At 46.8% G+C, this 26,917-nt stretch overlaps 1 protein-coding gene across 9 annotated transcripts in view; it reads left to right on the top strand.

The window, feature by feature from the left end:
• nav3 (neuron navigator 3) overlaps positions 1-26,917 on the top strand; it is a 284,512-nt gene that overhangs the window by 223,497 nt on the left and 34,098 nt on the right. For all 9 annotated transcript variants that reach the window (XM_064342429.1, XM_064342430.1, XM_064342427.1 and 6 more), the window contains 4 exons: positions 699-807; positions 7,057-7,467; positions 9,370-9,489; positions 25,926-26,052. In XM_064342429.1, coding sequence (XP_064198499.1) covers positions 699-807; positions 7,057-7,467; positions 9,370-9,489; positions 25,926-26,052 — 767 coding nt within the window. The remainder of the gene's footprint in view (positions 1-698; positions 808-7,056; positions 7,468-9,369; positions 9,490-25,925; positions 26,053-26,917) is intronic.

Here is a 26,917-nt window from a genome sequence, read left to right on the forward strand (position 1 = left end):
CTCTGCCCGCTGGTTTAAAAAGAAATATCGCTTCGCTTCACTCCAGCTATTGCTTTTGCGAGGTCATTATCAGGATTGATCGGGGCGGTGATGATTGGTTGTTGTTGCTATTTATTATTTCCATGGCCCTAAGCCAAACTGATTTTCATAAACTGCCTTTTTAAAAAAAAATATACTGAAGTGATTCATGTTAGGATCTGTGCTCAAGGTTACTATGGTACAGTGGTGCCCTCCTGCATTACATTACAATACGTTACAGGCACTTAGCAGACGCTTTTATCCAGAGCGACTTGGACATCTTTTTACATAAAATGTAAAGAGGCTGGATTATATACTGAAGCAATGGAGTGCCTTGCTCGAGGGTACAATGACAGTGTCCACCCTGGGAATCGAACCTACAACCGTTAGGTTACAACACCAGCTCCTAACCCATTACACTACACTGCCCCTCCCAGTATGTAAGCACACAGTATTTTAGTATTGTTTTTACTTGGCCACTGTGCCACCCTGTAAACCCTTCCATGGTGAGTGGGCTGGTCAGCGTGAGACCCAGCCTGTCCGGGCTGGAGGGGACCCCCCCCGCAGCTGTGAGCGCTGGAACCAGTGTTTTTTTGGGGAAGACCTCAGACGGACCACTCTCTCGCGGGGCGGGGCGCATCATGCTTGACCGCGGTTTCTCCCGGTCTTCCCTCCTCCAGGGGAGGACCCGGAGGCGCGGCGAATGCGGACGGTGAGGAACATCGCCGACCTGCGGCAGAACCTGGAGGAGACCATGTCCAGCCTGCGGGGCACGCAGGTCAGCCACAGGTGAGCGGGCGAGCGAGTGAGTCTGAGGTGAGCGAGAGACAGGGCAACAGGTGAGTGAGCGGTCAGCCACAGGTGAGTGAGCGGTCAGCCACAGGTGAAGGAGCGGTCAGTCACAGGTGAGTGAGCGGTCAGCCACAGGTGAAGGAGCGGTCAGTCACAGGTGAGGGAGCGGTCAGCCACAGGTGATTGAGCGGTCAGTCACTGGGCATCGAGCCATCAGTCACAGGTGAGGTGTTCGAGTGAGCGGTAGGTCAGAGGTGAGCGAGCGGTGAGTTACTAACTATTCCAGTGCACTGGGCATCGACCAAAGCAAACACAGCCACAGCGGTGTGTAGAACATTAGCTAGAACATCTTAGACATTTTTAGCTCGCTAGCTAAACTTTGGCATTTGTAGCTAGCTCGCTAGCTAAACTTTGGCATTTGTAGCTAGCTAGCTTAAACTGCATTCACTTTAGAAAATTTTCCTGGTTCATACTGTAGGTCATTGTTTCTTTACCGTTTCTTGTTTTCAGATTAAATAGCTGGCTAGCCTGCTAGCAGCGCAAAGAAAAACGTCCGTGTACATACCTTTCAGAGTGTGTTACCGGCAAACGGTTTACTCTGAAAATAACACACTACACTGACAACCGCAGCCACGCTATCAAGAAATGCTCACAGAAATATCATGAATGATCTTCGCCAGGCAAACAAATAGATGGTCTTGTTTTACTGATGACCTTGAATGTAGTTTTCTAAGCAATGTGTGACATTTAAAAGTGATTTTTACCCTTTTTTTCCTTGACAAAGCTGTCTGTCATCCCTTTGTGTCCTCTGTACGAAAGGTAGTCCTTGACTTGACTCTCGCCTGTACGTGGTATGATAGAGTATTACCTGCGGAACAGTAATAACTTGCGTAAGCCCATTCAATGCAATCTCACGCAGTGCCCGGACGAAGCAAACGTCTGGATAATTTCTGTTGGTCCCTAAGTTCAAAGCAATACGCAGACTTTTCTGTTAACTATAGAGAAGCTGTTCACTGTAAAAGAAAACTCAGGCCATCATTCAGTCTGCACACTTCTATTGTGCAATTAAGATAGCAGTTAGAAACGTGTGTTGGGATGTTGGCTTTATTCAAAACGCAGTCTTTCACTTTCTAAATCAGGGCTAATTGGTTACCTGAGGGCTTGGCATGAAAGATGGCTTTTGTTTCAAACAGTCTTAGTTTTTTGAGCCCAATAACTAACATTAGTTTACTCATAAATTATTCCGTAGTAAATATTTCTCAGAGGTTCAGAGCCTTTAGCTTTTATTTTTATCAAGCATATTGTTAACAAATTAAGATTTCATAAATGATCAAGCTAATTAAGTCATTTAAAACAGTTTACGGCACAGTTAGAAATTCTAATTCCAAAACAAGTCAACCCTTTTTGTGAACTCTTGCTCCGAAGCAAACACGCATTGTTTTCCTCCCAAACACAAACGCCGTGCTGAATATCAAGGGAAATTAAGTGTTCCGTGCCCTTCAGTAGGAGCAGAGATTGAACAGTGGCAAACCTGCTGGCTCTTAAAGGCATTTATATGTAATCAGCAAATCCCTGACAGTGCAGACAGAGTACCAACGCACTGCAATTTCAGTGACTGAAGGTAGAAGTTCGATCTTCACTCTGCGTTAAACTGAAGTTTAATATCTACACATATATTGTGTAAACCAGGACTTCCCAGCCCTGCTCCTGGGCATCTACTGTCCTGTAGGTTTCCACTCCAACCTTAACAAAGCACACCTCATTCAACAGCTAGAGCAGGGCTGCCCAACCCTGTTCCTGGAGATCTACCATCTTGCAGGTTTTCATTTCCACCATAATTTGGCACACCTGACTACTAATTAGTAGCTCAACGAGACCTCTAGTTGTTGAATGAGGTGTGCTTTATTAGGGTGGATAGTTTATAAACCTACAGGACAGTAGATCTCCAGGAACAGGACTGGTCAGCTCTAGTGTCCACTGTATAGACATTAAATATAATGGCTTAATGACCATCCAGTAAGGATGCTAATTTTTCAAATGTATTCAATTGCTAAGTATACTATACATTCTACATGTGAGCAATGTTGTTTATTACCAATGTAACACTAAGTGTTATGCTTGAACCTGAAATTGATTGTCATTATTTTCAGACTACATTAGGCACTCCGTGTAGTGTGTCTATTTAATTTATGTTTAATCGTAAAATTATACGCGCTCCCTAAAGGTGTGGGCATTATTCTTTCTTGTGCGATCGGTATTATGGCTTTGGGATGCTCGATTTTCTAAACCCTCCTCGTTTCTCTGTGCGGTGGCAGGTGCTTGATGGTGACATTTTGGCCCTGCCCTTAATGGAATGTGTGATTCCTAATCACGCTTGTTTGCCCCACATTGTCACCGTGGTGTCAAGAGACCGTCACCACCGAGCCCCCCCCCCCCCCCCCTGGGGAATCAGCCGCTCAGCAGAGACCAGACAGCGATCCGCAGACGCGAGCGGACGGGCGGGGGGGGCGCCCCTCTTCCCTCTCCCCAAACCCACATTTTCACAGGGATTTCTGTCTCTCTCTGGGATGAAATTGCTATTGATTGATGTGTGGTTCAGGGAAAAAAAAAAAAAAAAAAGGACGAAGGACAAGAAAAAAAAACATTGCCGCTAAAGGGATTTGTGTGATCTTCAAAGGCACCTTGCTGTGGCAAAAACATTTTAAAAACGTAAAATAAATAAATAAATAAATAAATAAATAGACGAATGAACGAACGAGACACGCGTGAAATGAGAGGCAGGTCTCTGGGCGGACCGGCGGGATTTAGCCGCGCGCGGCGGCGCTCGAAGCCTTGACGGCTTCTGCCCGCGTCGTCCGTGAGCGCGGCGTTTCACGCTTTCATTTACGGCCGAAAGGAATAATAATAATAACGACTCGCGAGCCGCTGAGAGGGGATTGGCTGGACCGCCGACGGACCGTTCGCTCCGACGCGCGTTTCTCGCATGTTCGTTTCGTTGTTATTTGATGTCATGTGGACGTGACAGCAGGCCTACACTGGCACGGCTCAAACAATTACCTTTCTTGGTAGTGGAATGGATTTTTCTGTGGTCCACTCCCCTCTCTCTCTCTCTCTCTCTCTCTCACTCTTTCTCTCTGTCCCTCTCTTTCTCTGCATGTGCTCAACGCCTCACCACAGCTGCCTGCGTCCACAGAGAAAAACGGTCCAACGTGACCGTATCCATCGGAGAAACTTTAGCGAGTTCAGGGTCTGCGTAACAATTCCACGGTTACGCTCCTCGGTGCAGAGGCGTCATTATTAACGTGGGCGTCGCTACGCGTGCGTTCGGCGAAGAGCCGCGGCGAGTTGCCGCGGACGACGAGGCGGACGTCCTTGTGCTCGTTCTCAACTATCGCCAGCGCCTCTTTCATCTTGGCTATTGATTTCTCCGCTCGTGAGCGAGGTCGAAATCTCCCCGCTATTATTCTTGCGGAGTGATGAAATGCATTATACTCTGCTGCATTCCCGCTTCCCCCTCATTGGCTTGCGGGTTGCCAGGATACAATCTGGAGTGTAAGCAGGCGGATATAAGAAACCTAAGAGAACTGTCGCGTGCCATCTGGAGCGATATGAGGAATGTTGATGCGGACCCGTCGCCTCCCGCTGTAGCTGGTGCAGATGGATATGACACGCTGAACACCTGGGAGTTTCAGAGATATTAAGGGGCGTGTCTGTGGGAAAATGAAACTCGGGGAAAGGTTATGGTTGGCCGCGTGTGCATTTACGGGTCGGGAATGTGGGGATCTTTGATCTGGTGGGTGTTTGTTATCTCTGAGGACTCCCTTTTTGGCTGTCGTCTTCAAATGCGTACCTGCGTACCGTAGTTCATGTCACTTTTGAGTGATTGAGTGCCAGCCCCTTTTCTGAACGGCAAACCGAAAAGGAACTACCATTAAAAGGGATTATTTCATTGGATAATCACAATGTCTTTCATGACGTCTTTCTCTATACACTACAGCCTTAAGGGGGCGCCATACGTGTTCACAAAATTGAATGCTTTCACTTGGCCTGCTCAAAATTAGATTGAGTTTGCACTTGCACTTGCACAAAAAAGCTTATTCCAGATTAACAAACGGAAACGCCAAAGCAGACACTGTTAAACAGCTCATCCATTAGTTAAGCACAAGCTGTAACATCCAAGCATGCATAAAAGTCAAGTATAAAAGTGTTTAACAGTCCCTGTTGCCTGTAATTATGGCCAGCATGGAAGGGTCCTTTGTGACTTTAAGGGACGGATATAGGGCTGCGTTTTGGCAGGGGTTTCAGGGGCCAAACTTCTAAACTTGCTGATGCTTCACAAGCAACTGCTTTTAAGTTGACGTCAACGTCAAATTTTGAGGGAAAAGCATTATCAGCAAAGGCGAACCGTTGGCAGAGTCAAACGCCCCTGGAACACGACTTCCGAGCGTCCAATCGAAAGGCAGGGTGAAACAGGGATACGATCGCAGATCAGCCGACGACAGATTTAAACCTTTAAAAATTTTAAGATTTTCTCTCCGGCAGTAGTGTTCACAGCACGCCAGACAGCCGTCGTGTGGCGTTGGCGCTGACAGGGTTTGAGGATGCCCCGCGCCCCGTCTCCTCTGTCTCCGCGAGTCGCACCGCGGTCACGTGGCGGTCAGACCGTCTCGCCGCGGCGTCGTCGCTAATCGCGCGTGTCGGGGGGAGTGCGAACGCGCCCGCGTCCTGAGAGCCGCCGTCAACGTGTCAGCGGCGGCGCTCGCTAAACGCCGGCGGCCGTCCGACAGGGCGCCCGGTGACAGGGCGCTAGGCAACTGACGCGCCGCCCTTCCGGACACGCTCGCGATCCGCCTCGCCCCCGCCATCGTCGTCGCCACCGCCACATCTTGGAAAACCGCCGCGGTCCTGCTGGGCGGGAAACGACAGATCCGCGATCGTCCGCCCGCTCCGATCGCCTCAGTGCACCTCCTGTGAAAGATAATCCTCAGTGTTTCCCCGAAAACGGTCACCGACCATTAGTCTTTAAATGGGTAGTCATTAATTTTTGATTTAACACAGAAGTTTCAAAATAATTTGAAAATATTCTCTCACATCTAACTGCATTTACGGGAGTGTTAAAGTCTTTGGAAGCTCGGGGACAATGCTTAATTTGAGTTGTACAAGTATTACCCCCCATTACAAAGTACTCTTAATGTCCAAAGGCTTAGCAATAACTGATATATGTGAGAGATCTAGAGATATTTTGTTGCATCTGCATTGTCACTGTTCTGAGACTAATCATAACCGTAATGTCTGTCTGTCTAAATATTTGCTGGTGGTTGCAGCTGTAAAATTCCCTTGAGGTCTTTGTCAGGTGATAGCTGCAATGTGCATCATCTGCCAGTAGAGGGAGTTGAGGGAGGGGGGCCACAGCGTGCGTGAGAGAGCCAGCGCTCATCTCCCTGTGGCTGATGGGAAGTGAAGTCTTTCTGCACACCTGCTGCCTGGTTGCAGTCAGCGATGGACTCTGTCATTATACAGCAGTCCTCCATTCCCAATCCATTCCAACTCGCTAGCCTGGAAACAGCATGGCACTTTGGAAAGGTCAAGCCGTGTGGGCGAACAAGAACAGCAACGATTTTCTTCCCGTTCACTTGCAAGGGTATTAAACAGATGGGATGTGCTCTCGCATGGCTCTGCCAGCATCACTGATCTCCCTGCTAAACAATCACTGCCTGCTGTAGAACTCTGAAGATTTGCATTTGGTTCTCTTCATTGGAGGGAAGAATCTGATGCAAAAAGACTGATGCATAACTTGTTCTTTGACATCACGTCGGATAATTTTTCATGTGGCATTCATGTTTCGTTAACTGCTGTTATAGTAGACGAGCAGTATCACGAGATGTCAGAGTAGATTAATGCATTAATAAATATTGTACAACGCTGGATTGCAAAGCGTCCATCGCAGACACATTGTAACCATAGAATAGGCAAGCTGACAGCACTAGTATGATGATACTTGTCATGGGTACGTATAACAGCTGGCTCTATTGCTTCCTGCTCCAGGACATTTTACTCTTCGTGTCTTAATTCTCTCAAACAGGGTTCATGTCGCTGTGGCTGTGCTTCTTGGTACTCTGTCAGCAGAGCAGACAGCCAATCATGTGTGTGTGTGTTTGATCCCTTCCAATCACAACCTGGGAGACCAGGGCTGTCAGAATGTCTGATGCCAGCCCCCTCTCCCCCCCTCCTCTGTCCCCCCCTCAGCACCTTGGAGACGACTTTTGACAGCACGGTGACCACGGAGGTGAACGGGCGTGGCCTCCCCGCGCTGGGCAGCCGCTCCTGGCGCCTGGGCCAGTCCCCCAGCCCCCGCCTGCAGGCTGGCGACGCCCCCTCCCTGCCAGGCGGGTACCCCCAGCCCCGGGCCGGTGGTGGCGCAGGCGGGGGTGGGGGCAGTGGGGGGGGCGGGGGTACGGGCGCCGCCCGGTACGCGGACCCCTCCCGCCTCGTGTACAACGCCCCCCTGCGGCGGGGCGCGGCCGGCGTGGGGCCCAGGGGGGCGGAGCTTGGAGAAAAGGGAGGAGCCGAGGGAGGTCCCGAGGCGGAGGTGGGCGGGTACATGAGCGACGGGGACATCCTGGGGAAGAACGCGAGGCCCGATGACATCAGCAGCGGGTAAGAGACAGATTTAGGACTCTAACTCGGGTATACAGCATATAACATGTAATATGGATTATAACCAAAAGGTTGCAGGATTTTAGACTTAAGTAAGGTATTTATTTTGAATGGCGTCTGTAAATATCAAACTGTATAAATGTATTTCTTAGAAAAAATCTAGCTTCTGTAAGTCACATGAGAGGTATCTGCAGCAAACATTATCTACGCATAAACTTACGCACTGTAAATACAGAGATACATATCTCACTGCCACCTCTGAAAGATCCTCCTGTATCATTTGCTCAGTTGATTTTTTTTGCACAGTGGTAACCAACCCAGTTCCTGGAGATCTACCTTCCTCTAGGTTTTCATTTCAACCCTAATTTGGCACACCTGATTCTACTGATTAGCAGCTCAATGAGATCTCTGGCTGTTGAATGAGGTGCTTTGTTTGGGTTGGAGTGAAAACCTACGGGATGGTGTATCTCCTGAATCCATTTACCATACTCGTCTGCATTTTTGCACATGATAATTTTAACGAATTAATAATATATTTGTTAAAATATGAATTGTACTTATAAAGCCTCTTTTCAGATGGGAACCCTTCTCACTCCTGAGAACCAGCAATTTACTGTTTTTGCATCCACTCGTGACAGCCTGCCATGCTATTGAAACAAATTATAACATTAAGGGGACCACTCAGCCCCCCTGCTGTAAAAGGCCATGCAAACCTCTCATTTCTCTCCATTTCACACGCCCTTGAAATATAGTTTGATCTCAGAGACGCAGGCAGTGCACGAACTAAGATGTATTTCCCCGCGCGTGGTGCTTGAAGATCGTATTCAGGACTGAAATGGCTTTTTTGGACGGGCTTGCAGAATGAACGGAGAAGTGCACGCTGGGGAGAGGAAGGTAAACAGAAACGGTGCGGGCTGCTGCGTGCGGTGTACGCATCGCGGCCTCCGCTCGATCTGCCCGGCCTTCCCGTTCCCCAGGCCTCCCGATGAGGAGACGGACGGAGTGCGAATGAGAATCTCCGCCCGCGCGCCGTCTGTGCGCCGCCACGTTCCTCCAGAGAATCAGAGAGAACGGCGGCTTCAGGCATCACCGAGTCGCGTGTGCGCTGACTGCCCAACTTCCATAGAGCCAGCTACCGTAAACCCTGGAGTACGAGTCTCACACTGAGTTCCCTGCCCTAACACTGATGAATCCCTGGCTCTCTCCATAGAGCCAACTACCGTAAACCATGGAGTACGAGCCTCACGCTGACTTCCCTGCCCTAACGCTGATGAATCCCTGGCTCTCTCCATAGAGCAAACTACCGTAAACCATGGAGTACGAGCCTCACTGGCCTAAGAGCTGCTGTGTATTAGCCTCCTGTCTCTCCTTCTAGATCAATTTTCTGAGTCGCGCAGCTTAGGATATTTACTGTAGTTTGTGAAGTACATCTCAAATGACTGTTGCCTATGTTTAGAATTAATAATCACAGAAAGATGATTATTATAATTTTGCAGTTACCTTGAAGCATGTTGTGCGCAGTTGTGATATGTGCGCCTCGTGTCTGTCTAGGCGTTTCTGTGTTTTTATCCAGCCCATACAGGCTCTGATGATTATTGACCAATTTTAAGAGAGTGTCTCACCGATATAGCTTCTAGAGCGAAACTGGGAGGTTTTAATTAATTAGCACCTGGGGAAAATGGCAGAGCATTCATTTAGTATCCTAATTAGCTCTAATACCACATACTCCTGGCTCTCTCATCCGTATCCCATTAAAGCTCTTCCCCTGCAATATGAGGAGGTGTCCAATAAGATCGATGGTTCTGTCACCGAGTCGACTTCGCCTCGTTCCTCAGCCACGTGCTTTCGCGAAAATAAACGAGGAGCGGCCATCTTGACTGTGATTGCTTTCCGGGTCTTCAGGTACCTGACGGACGGGGGCCTCAACCTGTACTCCCGGAATGTGGGGCGAGCCCCCGAATTGGCGGCCTCGCGGGACGTCATCCAGAGGGGGGTCAACGAGATGCAGGGGGGCACAGACAGGTAAGAGGCGTCCAATAGGCTTGTCCGACTGCTTTCGTGACCAGCATCTCAGCCGTTCTCTAACTAGCACACACAAGGCTAGTCCAACTGCTTTTGTGACCAGCAACTCAACCGTTCTCTAACTAGCACACACAAGGCTAGTCCAACTGCTTTTGTGACCAGCAGCTCAAACTTTTTCTCCAACCAGCACGCAATCATGCATGGGGGGGTGCCTGTGGGTTCATAAGAAGTCCCTTTCAATATGCGTTACCCATTAGTCCAGTATCGTTCCCAATTAAACACATTGTGGAAGTTTTGTCCTTAAGCAAGAGCGACGAAAAACAGATCTGTGACGACTGTATTTTTAAATGAAGTAAAAATGCCGCTGCTGGTTCTAAGCCCCGCGGTCTATGTCAAGTTGTAAATTCCGTGAGAGAGATTAACGGCGACTCTGCCTCGGCGGCTCGGGGTGAAACGGCTCCTGCTTTCGCGTGACGCTTTGGCGCTCCGGTAATCTCGGAGATTGAATTTTGTAGCGGCGGCGGCGCGAGAGCGCTTCGCGGTTTACATTCACGGAGCCGCCAAATCCATAACTCAGAGCTCATAAGGACAAACATATTTATGCCTTCAAGCGAAAATGTCTGGCTTGGACTTTTTTTTTTTTTTATTTACCTAGATTTGATGGATGGTTTTATTGGGTGGCTTTTGTGGGGAATTATTGCCACTGTCTGTAATATTTTTTGCATGAAATGGATTTACAGTGAACGCATGGATCAGTGTGTGTCTACCAGCAGTGCTGTGCAGCTTTTAGAGTAGCAGCCTGTCTTGCAGAAACCACAAGGAAATGAAGGAAATCCCTCAGCTGTAAACCGCTGGATGTGCTGCGGTTGGATTGTGGAGATCGCAGATTACATAGCTAGCGAACAACGTGGATTGAAGGCCCATATTGGATCTGTCATTCGTATCTTACAGTAAGACTGGGGGTCAGGCAGGAATCATAAGTGTGTTTAGGCATCGGAGCCACTGGAGAATGTTTGAAATGCACTGTGCTTTATTTGCCCATAGTAGCCCCTGCAGTATTCACCTGTGGTCCCATATAGCCGGGGGCTTAATTGCTAATCATGCTCTCTGATGAAAGCAGGCCTACGGTTCCTCCGTTGACTGTACGCTGCACGCCGTCCTCCCCGGCCTCGTTAGCCGGATTGTTAGCGCAGCCGTTAGCCGTTAGCGCCGTTCAGCTTCCGCGTCGTCCACTGGGGTTGCGTTCTCGTGCCCTCTCCTCCCGCTCGTTATGGTCTGACCACGCCCGTCGAGAATTACGTGCACGCCCACGAGGCGTTTAATCGCCACGGCAACGGCGTGGGGTCCCTCCCCTTCTGTGACCCGAGGCATTTCACCATTTCAGCCCCTGCTCAATGTGGGCTTATTAACATTCAGCTGGAGCAGTCTGCCGCGCGTGGAACTCTGCTACAGCAGTTGAGGACACGGGAGTGCCAAGAGAGAATGTGAATTTTCAGATTTCATGTTAAACTGCATAAATCTTTCTTCTGAGTTTAATTGTCCAAGGAAATGATGGAAAAATCCAGTGGGTTGTGGGTTCAAAGCAAGTGCTGTTTTACTTCACTTTTCACTTTGCTGAAGTAACAAACGGTTTACTTTTTTTTTTTTTTTTACTTCACTGCAGTGACGAAGATTGAGCGGTATGGCAGAATGTTTACTGTGCGCAAGATGACAGTCAGCAATTCAGTCGGACGAGTAACTTTTGTTTCCCCTCCCTGGGAACTTTGGGGATTTTGATATAAGTTTTTGAACTGCTGAGCGGCTTATACTAAAACAGGTCATTGTAGTGAAAACTCCAACTTTCTGGTATCAAAACCTGATTATGCCAGTGCTTAATATGGCCGGCCTCTCCACTGAACTACACGATCGTCTGTAGTGTCAGTCAACAGGATTGTGTTAATCTCGTCGCAAAACCTCAGGTCGGTCACTTCCTGTAGTCTGGCTGCAGTAACCGCGAGAACGCCTTCATTTCCCAGCAGGCCATGTCAGAGGTGTCCCAGGCACCCAGGATTGGATTTCGGGACTTTTCATTTCGACGGCTCCCAGACTCCGGGGCCCAAGAGAGCCCCCCCCCCCCCTTTCTTTCAGACGTGATCGTCTCGTTCATCCCCAGCACCGGTATCCCCTTGAAGGAAATATGGGATTAGGCGGAATTTCCCCCTTATCTCCGTAAGCTTCTGGAACCTTCTTTCCTTCATATCTGAGCTCCCACAACTGGCTTTCACACCTCTTCCACACTCCAGCCTAGTGTCTGGAAAAAAAAAAGAAGAAAAATCTGCCGGCCCCCCTTACAATTAAAGATTAGTTTATCTAAGGATTACCTTGGTGCTAAAACTAAGAACCCACTGATTGGTTTTTTAAAAACTTAATTAAAATATAATATTTGTCTGGGCTTCTTTTTTTAAAATATAATACCTGCAGAAATTTTGCCTGTACTTCAAAAATCAAATATTAATAACCTGACAGTCAAATGTGCTCCAGCAGACATCTTCTCTCACTAGTTTCTTTATTGGCCCTTCGCATCAGTATTGCATATTATAACCTGTTGCCTTCTGATGTGCTACTTAAGTGTGAAACCGGAGGTGAGAAATTGGTTTTACGTTGTCAAATGCTATCGATTTGATGATTTCGCCTGTTGAACTGTATTTCCAAGCACGCAAATATACTCAAAATGGTTTACAACTACTATTCCCAGACTTGGCAACTCACTGAAGAGGTAGATTTAATTCCGAAAAATTTTAATTGTAAAACTGAAATATAGGGGCAACTCGATAAAATCTAGCAATTACCTCTTTTTTTGGCCAAAATGCAATCTGTATTTGGCAGTGAGCCCCCACACTGTGCACTACTGTGGGCTATTCCTTTCCGCAGAAGGACTTTCTCCTGTGGGAATTTCTGTTGAGCAAGAAGCAGCTTTTTTTCAATTAATTTGCTGGATCACAAATATAACGCATTGCAAAAACACAATACACATTTGTGAAGAGTACAATGTCACGTCCTGCCCAGACGTCCTTTGCCACATAGCTCATTTGCAAACCTGCCCCTCTGGAAAGGACAAACATTTGTAATGGCTTGTCTGGGTATCCCCCCCATCCATTTTCTGATTGCAGAAGTATGAGCATTTGAATGCAGATGTTGTTATTTCTCCCTCTGGTGTTAAACAGATGAAGGAGAGCCCACCACAGTCATTATTCAAAGCCTCCAGTTCTGTCCTTGCAGTGGACAGCAGGGAAATTCTATTGGCTACTGGCTTTTGTCTCTTGACCAATCATTGGCCCTGACAGACTCTTCTGCCAGGTTCTTAACCTGTTTGAAAGGGAGAGAATAAGTTTTCTGAAGTAAAGTTCCTCTGAGTCCTTACGTCTCGCTGTTGTATCTGTCCAGCGGGTCCCTTGGTGGTCACTCAGGGAAAGTTTATGGATGTCCGCTAGAAACTATTATATAGAATAATAAGGGTGCAAACTTAACACATCATGGTTTTATGTAGTTTTTATGTAATCTGTTGGGTATATTTAGGCGAGAGATATTTCTGCCAAAAGTGGAGGCGTCGAACTTCAACTTGCCGTCCAAGCTTTTCTTATTTTAGCGCTGTGTTGCTGTATTTGCATCAGTAGCGCGTGCGTCTTACGCACCTCGAAGAAACATCCATGGAGAACTGCAGGGTTTTTTTTCCCCCACCAATCCTTTTCACTCAGCTTTGTAATCATACATGTAGGGGCAGCAGTGTTGTATAATGGGTAAGCAACTGGACTTGTAACCTAAAGGTCACTGGTTTGATTCCTGGATGGGGCACTGGCGTTGTACTTGTTTGTATGAATTTTTACAATGTAAAAACTCTGCAAAAAGTTGTTAAGTTGCTCTGGATAAGAGCTTCTGCTAAATGCTAAATGTAATGTAGTGAATACATAACAGGTCTGTTGACCATTGTTTCCCTAAGGTGACCCAAACATGCCACGCATCTTCCCCTCATTAAACCAGCATCAATTAATCACAGGATAACAGCTCTTTACATGGATTTACAGTGAACACCTATGATTTTATAATCACTTTTGCATAATGCTAATGCTTACAGTAGTTTTCTGGAAAAATCTACGGCGCGTAATGCATAATTTATGACCAAAAAAGTCCGCTGCTCATGTATATTTTACTGAGATTCCTAAGGGATTCAGTAGGAGCGTTAATAATTAATTCTTTGACTCATTTAAGGGAGATGATGTAGTGCCCCCATTCATACGCGTGACCTTAAAGGTATCCTGTCATTTCTTGTGTGGTGAAGTGTGAGTGATTCAAATCAAGACCCACCGAATTGATTCACATAGCAAGACTTCTCCGATCCGCTTTGATCACACGTTGAGTAATGACACCCGGTTGTGAGCGAACGGCCCTGTCTTAGCGAATGTATGTTAATCGGAATGCAAATGGACCAATCAGCGCATCCAGCTTTGGAAAAAAATCGCCTTCTTTTCTGCCATCTGCTTGAATAGCCAATCAAGCTCGGATCTCTTATCAATGTTTCGGTTGGACCGTGGGTATCTTCCGCCAACTGCGCTGCGCAGAATGTGTTGTGCGTTCTCCCGTCTTCTTTCGGTAACCGAAATGAAGCTAATTTATTTGAGCCTGGTGTGTTCGAAATGGCAGAGCACTCTTCCACAGGCTTGCTGTTTTTTTTAAATAAATGAAATAACTTCAGTTCATTACTGCCCTTTCAGAACGGGATTGGACACTGACAGCGTTCCAGCACGAGCTGACCTTTTACGCTCCACGATGGATTCAAATGCTAATGGTTTCAGTTTGCGTTTCTCCTGTTTTTTGTTTTTTAAAGCAATTTTTCCGGTGGAATTGCTTCAAAATGAATGTACCCATTCAACCCTGAGAGGTGGATAACCAGCTATGGAAACATATATAAATTATACTTGGACGCCTTTTTTCCCTTGTATCGTGTGTTAATTCAAATTGGATCTGCTTTAGTGATGTCTTCTAAAAGTATTAGCGGCACGCATCATTATAGTTAAATCGGGTTTCTTACTGGTGCGTGAATTCGTAACACAACTTTAAAACAGTCCACTGTCAGGCGTTAACTCAAAAGCCAGTGCAAGTCATACCCTAAATTTATTATGACTTGTCATTAAACAAAGCAGGAGCGAAAAACCGCTCTCTATTAATACGCCCGCTATGCAGTATAGATGAGCCTGCTCTGTGCTCGCAGCAGAATCGGCTGCGGACAAGCAAGGTCATCCAAGCGTGAGCGAGCGGGCTTCAACACGGAGGCGTGCGTTTCACAGCAGGTTCATGAATTAATAACACCCCCCACCCAGCCACCCACCCACCCATTAACTGACGGGGTCCGGGAGCTTCTATCGCAGAAGCGTTAGCATGGTTTGTGTCTGACCGCACGGCTTCTGTTTAATGAGAGGCGAGGGGTATCGCGGTGGAGGGAGGAGGCACTGTTCGCGGACTGTTATTCTGAGGAAGATTTGGGGGCCAATTGCACGCGGACCCCATTGGTCCTGGTGCCGCTGCTGTCAGCCGCGGAGAGATTCTGAGGCGAAGCTCGCGGGTGCCTTTTTGTCAAGCCGTTGTCAAAAAACCAGCTTGTTATCGAGGTTAGACTTTCTTCTTTCCCACCGTCCAACAACGAGGGCTCAAAAGAAATGAGAACATTAGCTATGCGACCTGAGACATTGTGTGCTATTTGTTAGTCCTACTTTAACCACAATTGGCTTCCAGGGATGTCTAATTCTGTCAGCCCAAATAAAAGAGGACTGTTCTGGGAACAGTTGCAGCGTTGCTGTAATCCACTGATGTGACATCGAATGCTTTTCAGATTCAGCTGGGTGCTCATTACTTTGTACATATACAGCATGGGTCCAGATATGAGTTGTGTGTGTGTGTTTGCCTGTGTGTATATGTGACCGTGTTCTGCATAAGAAACAGGCGGGATGTTCATTAAATCTTGTTGCACACTAATTACTAATTACTTCCTCGTTTACCAGGAATTCATTTTTTGCTTTTTTGCTTGCTTTGTTATTTCAGTCACGTTTGCTGCAAGTTGTCCAGAATAATTTGGCGAACTTTATTTTTCATTATTGGGTGTCATTTGCCGAGTCTCTTCCACGGAATAACATGACATTCCACAACCCAGCAAACTCATTTTATTGGCACTCTGTCAATAACTCAGTAGAATTTAAACTACCCAGTAAAATAAATACATCTGTGATATTTGAGTTTGTTCGCTTTCTGGTGTTTTTGGCATTGCTTCAGTTTCATTCCTTTTTTTTTTTTTTGATCGAACAAGACAATTTTTTTTGTGCGCAGTGAAAACTATTTTTTGATATTTTCGTTTCTGACATCCTGCTGGCTTTACAATGGCTGGTAGAGAGACACCTGGGGGTTTGTGGCCTAAAATGAGAACTCACTTCAAGTACCTTCAAAGCAGTTCGCACAGCAGTGTTATGTAGGTTGTACGTGTATATATTACCTGATTATTTTTCCAAAAAAATGATGTTTTTGATATTTTTAGGAAGTTTTGCCTATGACACATTCAACCTGGGACCACAGCACTCAAGGAAAGACATAAAAACCAGCAAAATACTAAAACTGACATTTCTGTCTATAATTCTGAATAAACCCGATAAAATGTGCCTGTTTATATGTGCCTATGGAAACATGGTGTTGCTGCAAAAGCTGTGCTGGTGTTACCTGCCATTAACAGTAAAATGTTTGGTGTTAAACCAACTCTTATGGAATATATATGATCCCTATTGGACTCGTACCGACCATGCTGGAGTCAAATCAACACTGGACTGTGTTGGACTTTACTGTGTGGACAGTTGGACTGTGACTGGACTGGACTGGACTTTACTGTGTGTATTTTTACTGAGTGCCCCCATACCAGGCATTGTGAAGCTTGCTGGTCACCAGAAACTTGCTCTTCTAAAAATCCTTTAATAGCACACACATCTGTGCGGGTCAAATGAAATGTGCTCTAAAACTGAAGTAATATTACAAAACCCCCGAAAGTGAACCATGCCTTTAAACTGCCAGAGTTTTTTTTGCAGCACGCAGGTTTCTGATACATTCTGATATTTTTCAAGTGTCACTGCACACAAAGGATATTTTCGATTTGTCATGACCATGTATTAGGCCAGCTACTCTCTGTGTTTATGTAATATTCCTGGTGTTTAAAGAAGACTCCTTGAGCAGGCATGCTTATATTGCGTAGCATTCAGTCCACCTGTCAGCGTGTGTTAGTATAAACACAGAGAGCTTTTCGGTGAATGAGAGCAGCTTGGCTCCTGAGAAGGTCACCACGTTCAGCTGGCACCTCTCCGGAGTGCGGGCTCTGCGGGCGAGGCTGGCACGGTTTGGGCGAGCCGGGCACCTGCTCAGTGCCCATCTGTGGTGGAGTGCAGGGGGCCCTGCCGCCCCGCCCCCCCCCCCCAAACAAACACACACACACATACACACCACAAACAAGCACACACACACTCATACACACCACACACACTCACCACAGGTGCTCACACGCACGCATACACATATACGCCACACACACACACACAAACAGTGACCAGAGGAGGCTGCAGTTCTTGCCAGCCTCAGACGCAGCCCCTGCCCATGTGACCGTTACTGTGTCTGTCTGGTCTCACAGCGGGGCGCGAGACGGTTAATACAATCGGGGAGGGGGGCGAGGGGGCGAGGGGACGAGGCAGCGCCCCGGTCATCAGTCTTCGTCCCACACAGGTGATTAGCTTCTTCAGAAGACCCTTTAGCGAAGAGCAATGATACCCATCTCAGGACCGGGGGGCGAGAAACGGGAGGAACGTGTCAGAGGCTCTGCTCACGTGCTGATGAATAGCCTCTGCCGTTTCGGGCATTAAAATGGAGCGGGACAGTGATTCATTCCACACCCTGACCGAGCTGGAAGGCTGGAGGGGGGCGTGTGCACAGATCAAGGGCAGCATATACACTCCGCCGTATCTGTCCCCATCTCAATACACGAGCGCCTTTATGTTTTGGGGCGGCAGTGTAGTGTAATCGGTAAGGAGCTGGTCTTGTGACCTAAAGGTCACAGGTTCGATTCCCGGGTAGGACACTGTCGTTGTTACCCTTGTGCAAGGTACTTAACCTGCATTGCTTCAGTATAAATCCAGCTGTATAAATGGATGATATGTAAATGCTATGTAAAAGTTGTTTAAGTCACTCTGGATAAGAGCGTCTGCTAAATACCTGTAACGTAGAGTAATGCAATGTAATGTATCTGTGGGAAGGAAGCGCACATCCTTAGCAGCCTACCGATAGCATCCCGGGTCTTTGACTGAGCGTGTCTTGATTCTGAGGGAGGGGAGCTCTGGGGGCGATCCATCTTTATTGGGCTCTTTTAAACGGCGGCACTAATAAAATGGTAATGACTCGATTACGGTCAGGACGGCCCTGCTCTGTGGAAGTCCCTCTGTGGAGACCGAAGAGACGGTCGGGGGTTTTACTGTTCGCGAGGGCCGGCAGGCCTGAAGGTCACCGGCTAATTAACGAGGTCGTTAATAATCAAGCTATGGCGGCTTGTGGAAAATACACAATTCCTGGGGTGACGTTTCGTCTCATAGGCCCAGTATTGAATATCTACAGTATAAATTGCTAGTGCTTGATTTGGATTGAATACTTTACAGGAAGGCACCACTGCAAATGTGGTGATCTGAGGACCGTTAACTCAACCATGATTGATTCTGCTTCCTGTAGAAAATTATCTGATGTCTAATAGTTACAGGACTAATTAAAAGACTCCCCGAGTTCATTATGCACCAGTGCTAAAATGCTAGGAACACGCTCCAGAACAACACTTCCCCAAAGGATTGTTCTAGAGTCTGCCAGCCTTAACGTGATATGAACCTCGACCACTGTACGGCAAAAAAAGAGGAACAGTCTGTTCATGCTGCTTGTTCCTGTCTGGACAGGCTGAACAGAACAGCTCGCGGAGACCTGTCTGTGTCTTCAGAACTGAATCACCTTCACGCTCAGATTTTTTGCAACCTTATGAAATCTGCCCTGTGTCTGTACTGCGGGACTGACAGTCTACATCTAAATGAGAGAGAATCTCAGCTATTTCTGGGTGCTAATCAAGAGTACTTGGAGAGAAAATAATGATGCGCCTTAATTGTGTCCTGAAATAGCAGAGGCTTCTCGTTAAAGACTGAAAATGATGTTATTTATCCGCTAAGGCAAATTACTGGAATTTTTTGGCAGGTTATTAAACAGGGAGGTGAAAAGCGTTGATTAACCGGTGGCTGTGTTTTTGCTGGGTAATGGAGAAGTTTATGATGTATTGGAGCCATTTAAATGAAGTGCTCTTATTCGGGCTGTTTGGAGACCAAACTGCAGGGGGCCTTCAGCTGAGCTAAAATTACCTGAACCTGTACAGGCCATTAGACCCAGGTTCTGTCTCACACTGCAGTGCGTTTCTGCCATTAACTTGGACTAACACTGCAGGGGCGTGGCAGTCCTGTGTCTGTGTCATTAAATATTTAACAGCCCCAATGATGTGTGGTGAGTTTAAGCACACAGTGTACTGTGTTTGGGTTAAATAAGGACTTCACCGTTATCCAAAAAGTGAAGTCGCTCTGGAGTAAGTTGAAATGGAAGCTGGGGGTGTGGTGGAATGGGGAGGGGGGGGTGGAGTGCGCTGGAAAACTTGTGCAACAGCAATTAGATGGAGTTTCTCTCTGTCAGCTGACTGTCCTGTGCTTTACCTTACCTTAGGCTGTGACACAACGTGGGAGACTACACTTCCTCTCTCTCAGTCACATGATGCATGACCTCATCTCTGTGATTGAGTCTGCCAGTCATTACTCAGCGTCAGCAGGGTGGAGTCAGATGAGCATCTCTCTCTCCAGGACCCTGAGGCCATATGTCCTGGGAGAGACATGGGGGGGGTGGGTGGTTTGTTGTGGGAGGGGTCCATTTGTCTCTGTTAATCACACGTGCTATGAGGTGACTTTGATTGGCTTTGGGGATCAGGCAAGTAATGTGCCAGCCCACATTGGGGGGGTTTTCGGGGCAGGGGTGCGGTGTGGGTGGGGGCAGGGGGTTTGTGGGCTGGGGGGAGAGTCAGTGCTTAGCTAGTACAGGACATCTGCACCAAACTGCGCAGTCTAGCAGGTTGCTGTGTTCCGCGATCTTCGCTGCGAAGAACAGGCTGATGGAGGCGGGTCCTTGAGGTGAGTTCTGCTGGAACGCTGGTTTTCATTGGCTGCTAATTGGCTGCTCTGCCTAACAGGTACTGGCCATTCCAACTGTCTGTTTATAGGACTGTATAGGGCAGTTTTTAGCATTTTTAATCTAGATGAGTGTTTTGGATGGAAGTTTGATTAATGTCATTGTGAGAGCAATAGGGTTAGAGCATTAGGCAGGATTACATCAAATTAGTGTGAAACCCAAAAAAAAAATATATAAAAATAGTCTGAACTATATTTTTCGCTGAGGATCCCCTGCCTGTGGAATGGAGTTAACTGGCCCATATTTTCATTTCTTTATTGTTTTTAAAAAAATAAATTCTATTTGGGAAGACAGTTTGAAAGAGGCTGTTTAGTGGATTTATACCATCTTGATCCCTGTGTCTTGGAAAAATCCTGCTGGGCTGCAACATATGCACTGAATAATGTATTTGCAGCATATTAATATACTGAATTAAACATGCTTAGTGTCTATAGAAAGTGAGAGTCGTCGGGGGGGGGGGGGGGGGAGAGAAAGGCCCGATCTCTAAGTCCACAGAAGCTGGAGGTGCGAACACGGCAATTTAGAATTGAGAGCAAGCCTTCGCAAAGCGAGTGGAATTAATTAGTGAGAAGAAAGTTTTTGGAAGGAAGGTGCGATCTCTGTGTTCCTGGGTAGGTGAGGTGCAATACGTGCTCCTGTGAAAACAGACACCTGACTCAAAACCAGCAGCGTCGCGAAACGACTTTTGAGCAAGCGGTTTGTGGCATTTCGTTTTAAAATTCAAAGCCTCGCAGATGACATTGCAGGGGACGGATGCACAGATTGTGCTGAACCGAATGCGTTGATGGATTTTAAATATTTCAGGAGGGCACTTTCATGGTTGGAACTCTGCTTTGGGTTTCTGGCAGGGAAGTGTGTGCTACCAGCATCACGTAAACAGTGAATCTGCATATATTGATATCAAATGTAAACGGTAATTTGGTCTTGGGTAAGGGAATTTGCATCTGTCTATCTGTCTATCTGTCTATCTGTCTATCGGTCTATCGGTATGTCTGTCCGTCTGTCTGTCTACCTTAATCATAATCATAATAATAATACTGAGGCTGTCAGAACCCATCTGTGCACGCCGTTTTTATTTTGTAACACCGTCTCTCAGTCCCTGGCTGTGACACACGTATTGATATTCCATCTCGCGCCCTGCAGGAATGATCTGGCGGATTGCACGGATCGCTCCTGTGTGTTTGCTGAAGGGTCTCGAGGGACCGTCAGTCCCCCCCCCCCCCGTCACGTGTGACTTGGTCCGGCGCGGAGCCACGGCATGATATGAAATATGAAATATTCAGCTCTCACGGGCTCCAGTCCGCTGGCTGTGCCTGGTCGCTCTGCGGAGCGATGTGAAAAGGGCGTCTCTGACGGCGCGGTTTTTCCGGAGGTTTCCTGGCCGAGCGTGCGAGCGTGAGCGCGAGCGCCTGCTATTCGTCACGCGCTGCATATCTCATTAGAGCCTGAAATTAAATTTAAGGTCTTGGAAGGGGGGAAGTCAATAAGCATTTGAAAGTAAATCCCGCGGTAGTGTTTAGTCGGACGTGTCTGCAGCATGCTAATTGAGCTGCCATTGCGAGGCAGATTGTGGAATGTGAAAATGTTTTGTATATTCACCCAACCGCTGTATGTTGGGTTTTGCTGTATTTTACGGATTTGAACACCCTCTTTGCTACAGTTAGTTTCTTTCATCTTAGTGCCAGATTTAACACTGTCATTATCACAGTCATTCATTTTGCATTTGTTGCTAAAACCTTTGTTATCAGATATAGCTAGCTGCACCTGTGCACTCTCAAGGATGCCATATATGGACATACTTACTAGTTATTAGTGATAGTTTAAATTACATAATGGCTCACAGACTGCCTCCATTTCTCTTCAGACTGTTTTCACATCTCTGTCAGTTAGCGTGAGAGACAGGGTATATCTGAGAGTTAGTGATTTAGTATGAAACTGAATTTTTAAAAAGTGATCCTTTACCTGGTGAATAAATTGCTGCATAACAGTTGTGGTCCACACTCTGAAGTGATTTGCCATTTTGAATATATAATTGCATTTCAGTGAAGTTTTAATTACTTAACATTACCACGCCTTGCAGTCAGTGCCCAGAACTCCTATTGGGAGAAAATGGGCTGGTTTAATAGGTTTTTACTAAAAGGTATTAACCAGAAATAATGCTGCAAAAAATCCCCTCAGAGAAGACTGGTGAATATAGAAAATAACAATAAACCCTTTTGATGCATGAAGTTCTGTTTTTCCAATTTTCTCCCGGTCACAGTTTTCTGACCGCGATCGGGATTTAATTACGCTTGCATGGAATGTGTTGAGATAACCAGCGGTGAGAAGAGTCATACGTCTTTAATATGTGACCGTACTGCGAAAAACACACTTCTGAAAGTTCATGCGTTTCATATTTACCCAGTTATACAAATAGCATAAATGGTTTTGTGGATCACACTTCTACTTCCTCTTGTCCATCCATGTAGACCTTCCTTTAGTTCACTCACACACTGAAATTACCTCCAAATAAGTGTCACTTATCACTTCAAAGAACGCTAATACAACTATAATACACAACCTTATTTGGCAGATATCTATTAATGTTAGAAAAAACACTGTCCATTCTGAATGTCATATCCGTTCATATCCGAGTTTCTTAGATGTCATACCTCAAAAAAATTAAAAAAATCCAAATGTTTCCACACCGTTAATCATCTGGCTATGCTAATATGCAGTAATGTTGTTGCACTCTTTCTACCCGGAAATCCATTGGTTCCAACTCACTTTAACGCGGAGATGGGCGACTTCTGCTCTGAACTGTTCATTTAGCCGCCTCATTTACATGAGCTGCATTTCTTTACATCTAATTTTGGACGAACCCGTGAATAACAGCCCGAAGACTGCTCGTGTGTCCCTGCAGCCCGTTTACTGCGTCTAATGCGCAAATTAAGCAGCTTTGCTGTAGGTACTGACTAGCCGATCAAGCCAGAGGAGCAGCAATTAGTGGGGAAAACCTGCACACCAAGGTCCTCTGGGAGCCGTTTCCCATCCTGGTTTTTGATGTGTACATTATTTACCGGAGAGAATTTTCCTGCTTTGAATCGTCGCCGGCGTTTGGAATCGTTTGCCGGCGTGATGTTGTGTTTAGTCAGAAGCAGGAACTGTCCACGGCTTAAAATAAATAAAAAAATAAATAATTTTTTTTTTTTTTTTTAAGCAAACCACGTCCCCATTGATGTTGAGCAGGATAATGTCGCATTTGAGTGAGCTAGCCAGTCAGGCTCTATCACCTCACTGGTGGAGTCTCCTCATAGGAGGACCAGCATAGTTCTCAGGACCCTCAGAAATCCTACGAACCATAGCAATCGATTGAGTAAGAAATCATGTGATCTTTTCCATTATAAGGAAAGTAGAAAAGTGTCTGGCCTGTGGCTAGGAGCTTCTCCGATGGAAAGGCAGCGTGGAGTGGACAGTTGGAAGGAGTTTAGCTTTATGATTATACATTTCACCACATTACAAGTGTTCAAGTCTATTTGCCTTATGCACTGGAATTAAATGGCCAACTTTCTTTCCAGCAATAATAGTTCAGAAACTTTTCCCCCCTGGGAAAAAATTAAGTTATTCTTTTCTCTGCAAAAAAATAAATAAATAAGATGAACTGGCAAAATTGAGCATTGCATATTGAAGGACACTATTTTTAGAAACTGAAACGTCAAGTGTGAGATGTATTTTCAGAATTTCTGGGAAGGTTTGGGAGCAGAGCTCATTAGAGAATCTGAATCCGATTCTGCACTCTCAGCTTCTGCCAGGCGTGTCTGTGCCCCGGAATTATCTCAGCAGATATGAGCCATGACTTCAGCTGAAAGAACTTTGTCTTTGGGGAAAAAAAAAAAAAAAAAAAACCTCTGATACCGACTATACCAGACATCTTAAGGGACAAGTATTTCTCTGAAATGTGTCTCTCTTGTAGAGTTAACTTAGAATTGTGTCGTGCTTACAATTTTGAACATTCTATGTCAGACATGCATGGCTAACAACAGTTCATTTCATTTCATCTCAGATCTGCTGCTCATCTCCGCACAAGTATTTTTGTAGTCTTCGTTGTTTTCACTTTGCAATTCCTGTTGGGTTACACACAAGGTTGGAGCAATCAAGCATATCACACAGACAGCACACACAGTGGGAACCTTCATTCAGTACCGATTGGTGCTGCTATTGAACAGTAAAAATGTGCACCATTGAATCTTTATCACTGCTTGTGGAAGTACACAGTCCACTGCCGTCTCTCATACGTGATTGGCCTTTTAATAAATATATGCCTGGATAATTGTATAGTATTTTTTTCTGCTCGCTTGCCTTTTGAGGATGTACTTTTGTCTTTGTGGTTTTGTACTTTGTCTCTGTGGTTTTGTACTTTGTCTCTGTGGTTTTGTGCCTTGTCTCTGTGGTTTTGTGCTTTGTCTCTGTGGTTTGCGTTTATCCTGCTTTATGGCACATACGCGCGTGTGTGCGGGGGGATAATTCACTGGCTTTTGTGCTTATTTTTCCATTATCCACACTGCTGGTGTGGTCTCTGAATCTGAGATGTGCAGGGTCACACAGACCAGCCAATCACTGCTCAGAGAAACGCGATGCGGTGGAGGTGATCAAAAGCTTACTTGATGTTAATTGAGAGTGAAAACACAGAGACAAAAAGCAGAGACTATCTCTTTATGTCTATCTTTCTCTAGTGTGTGTATGTGTGTGTGTGCGTGCGTTTGTCTGTCTTTCTCTTGCTCTCAATTGTGTGCATGTGTGTGTGTTTGTATGCGTGTGCGTGCATATTTGCATGTCACCTTGGAAACAGGAAGTGCACATAAACATGTTTATGCCAGTCTGTGCACTTGGCTGCCAGTGTCATTAGACGGTAGATGCATTTGCATGGACTGATTGGAAACAGTTGAAGAGTGGCTTGCAGAGCTGGAGTGTGAGGGCCTCTTTGCCTTCGTTAATTAAACAGAAACGGGGGGAGAGGGGCTAAATAATTAAGTTCCCCTTAACTGTCCCTTCGTGTTGGGGTTCCAGGCGTCCACTGCAAGGACGACAAACCCAACGGGGCACGGGTACTTCAGGCTCAAATGCAAGGAAGGGGCTTTTAAAAAAAAAAAAACTCACTAGCGTTTATGAAGTGGTGAGAAGTTAGCATAATTCAGCCCGTTCCCTGTGCCGGGGAGAAGCAGCCTCTGGAGTCTGCTTGAGCCTGACTAACACAAATGTCATTTTGAGCATAAATAATAAATATGTGAAGCAGGCTGGGTTTCTCAGAATCCACTGCGTGTCCGGTGAAGAAGTCCCTATTTTAGGCGCGCAGACGATCCCGCATGGGAGCTCCAGCAGTGGCGGTTTTTCCCACTCAGTTGAAAGGTGAACGCTGTCCCATTTCGAGCAGATGCCGCGTAGTTCGGGTTGGCGATACGCGGCTGCTCGGCACGGTGCCTCAGGCTTCACCGGACGGTCGTCCAGACCGGGGTGATGCCAGGGCCAGGGCATGGCGGTGGGGGTGGGCGGGGTTGGGGGGGGCAGGGTGATAGGGCAAGGGCATGGCGGTGGGGGTGGGGTTGGGGGTGGCAGGGTGATGCCAGGGCGGGGGCATGGGGGTGGGGTGGGGTTTATTATGGGAGGGCTGTCTGGGTGATTCTTTGTGCTTTTGGAAAAGCCTCTCACACACCTTTCTCTCATCCTCTCTCTCTCTCACCCTCTCCCTTTCTCGATCCCTCTTTCCTTCCTCTGCCTTCGTGTTTCTCTTTTTGTCTGCTCTTTTCTCTCTCTCCCTCTCTCTCTCTCTCCCCCCGCCCGTCTCGCTCCCTCCCTCTCTCGCTCCGGATGTTCGTTAAGGGAGAGGACACGTACCGAGACGCTGAACTTTCCCTCTCCCTCTCCCTCGGTCTGTCTCTCTTTTCCTCCCTCTCCCTCTCCCTCTCTCTGTCTCTCTTTTCCTCCCTCTCTCTGTCTCTCGCTCTGTCTCCCTCTCCCTCTCTCTGTCTCTGTTCCTCCCCCTCTCTGTCTCTTGCTCTGTATCTTGTCCTCACTCTCTCTGTCTAGTTAGTTTCTCGTAGATATTTCGCTGAAGTGTGAGGTGGTGGAGATGAAGTTGTTGTCTCTTGCAGCTGGGATGACAGCAGCTCCGTGAGCAGTGGGCTCAGCGACACTCTGGACAACATCAGCACAGACGACCTCAACACACCCTACTACTCCTCCACCTCGGCTCCGCCTCGCAAGAGCAAGCACTCCCAGGTATGTGCGTGTGTGTGTGTGCCTGTGTGCGTGCGTGTGTGCGTGCGTGCGTGCGTGCGTGTGTGTGCACGTGTCTGCATGCAGCCTCTTGTTTAGTTAAATATTCCAGTATTCCTGGAGCCAGTATTCCTGTCCTGTAGTAACAGCGATTTTAGGCTGAAGTGTCAATTAAAAGTTTTTAAATGGTGATTTTTTGTTAAATAAAATGTAATTAATGGCTGCATTAGGAAAAGTTATCTGCTCATTTAATCAGTTCCGCTGTCTAATGGACTGCAGAAAGAAATATTGTTCAGTCATTTTTGAGAGTCTCTTGGCATTGAGGAGCTGGGGGCTCCTGGTATGAGTCAGACTTCATCAGAACTCCTCCGTTTCTGCCGATAATCAAGCCTCGAAATTTCAGCAGCCGGTAATTTAAATTCTCCAGCGTGTGAAAGAGAGAGAGAGAGGGAGAGGGGTGAGAAACTCTTTACCTCCATCTGGAGTCTTAACTGCGCGTCTGCGCACTTTAAAGACTCGCAAAGAGGGACTGAAATCCGGCTCTCGCTCCTTCTGTTTCAAATGCGGAGAAACGGAGGATTTTTCGACGACGAAGGAGCCGCGCCGTGCCGTGGCGCTTTTAGAAACGCTCCACGGATACGGTGTGTGTGCGGAGAGCGCGTTAAAAATAGCACCGGCGGGGGGGCTGTCTGCACAGCGACACAGCGGTGCGTAACGCAGCGCGTTTTAAAAAACACACACGTAAAAAACACACACGACAACGTAATTAGCGCTGTGACACGGTGTTTTAATATACTAATATAATATTAATAATATCCTTGCGTTTATATGGCACTTTTCCGAACGCTCAAAGAACTCACCTCGCCCG

This window comes from Anguilla rostrata, chromosome 7 (assembly GCF_018555375.3).
Source record: "Anguilla rostrata isolate EN2019 chromosome 7, ASM1855537v3, whole genome shotgun sequence".
Taxonomy (NCBI): Eukaryota; Metazoa; Chordata; class Actinopteri; order Anguilliformes; family Anguillidae; genus Anguilla; species Anguilla rostrata.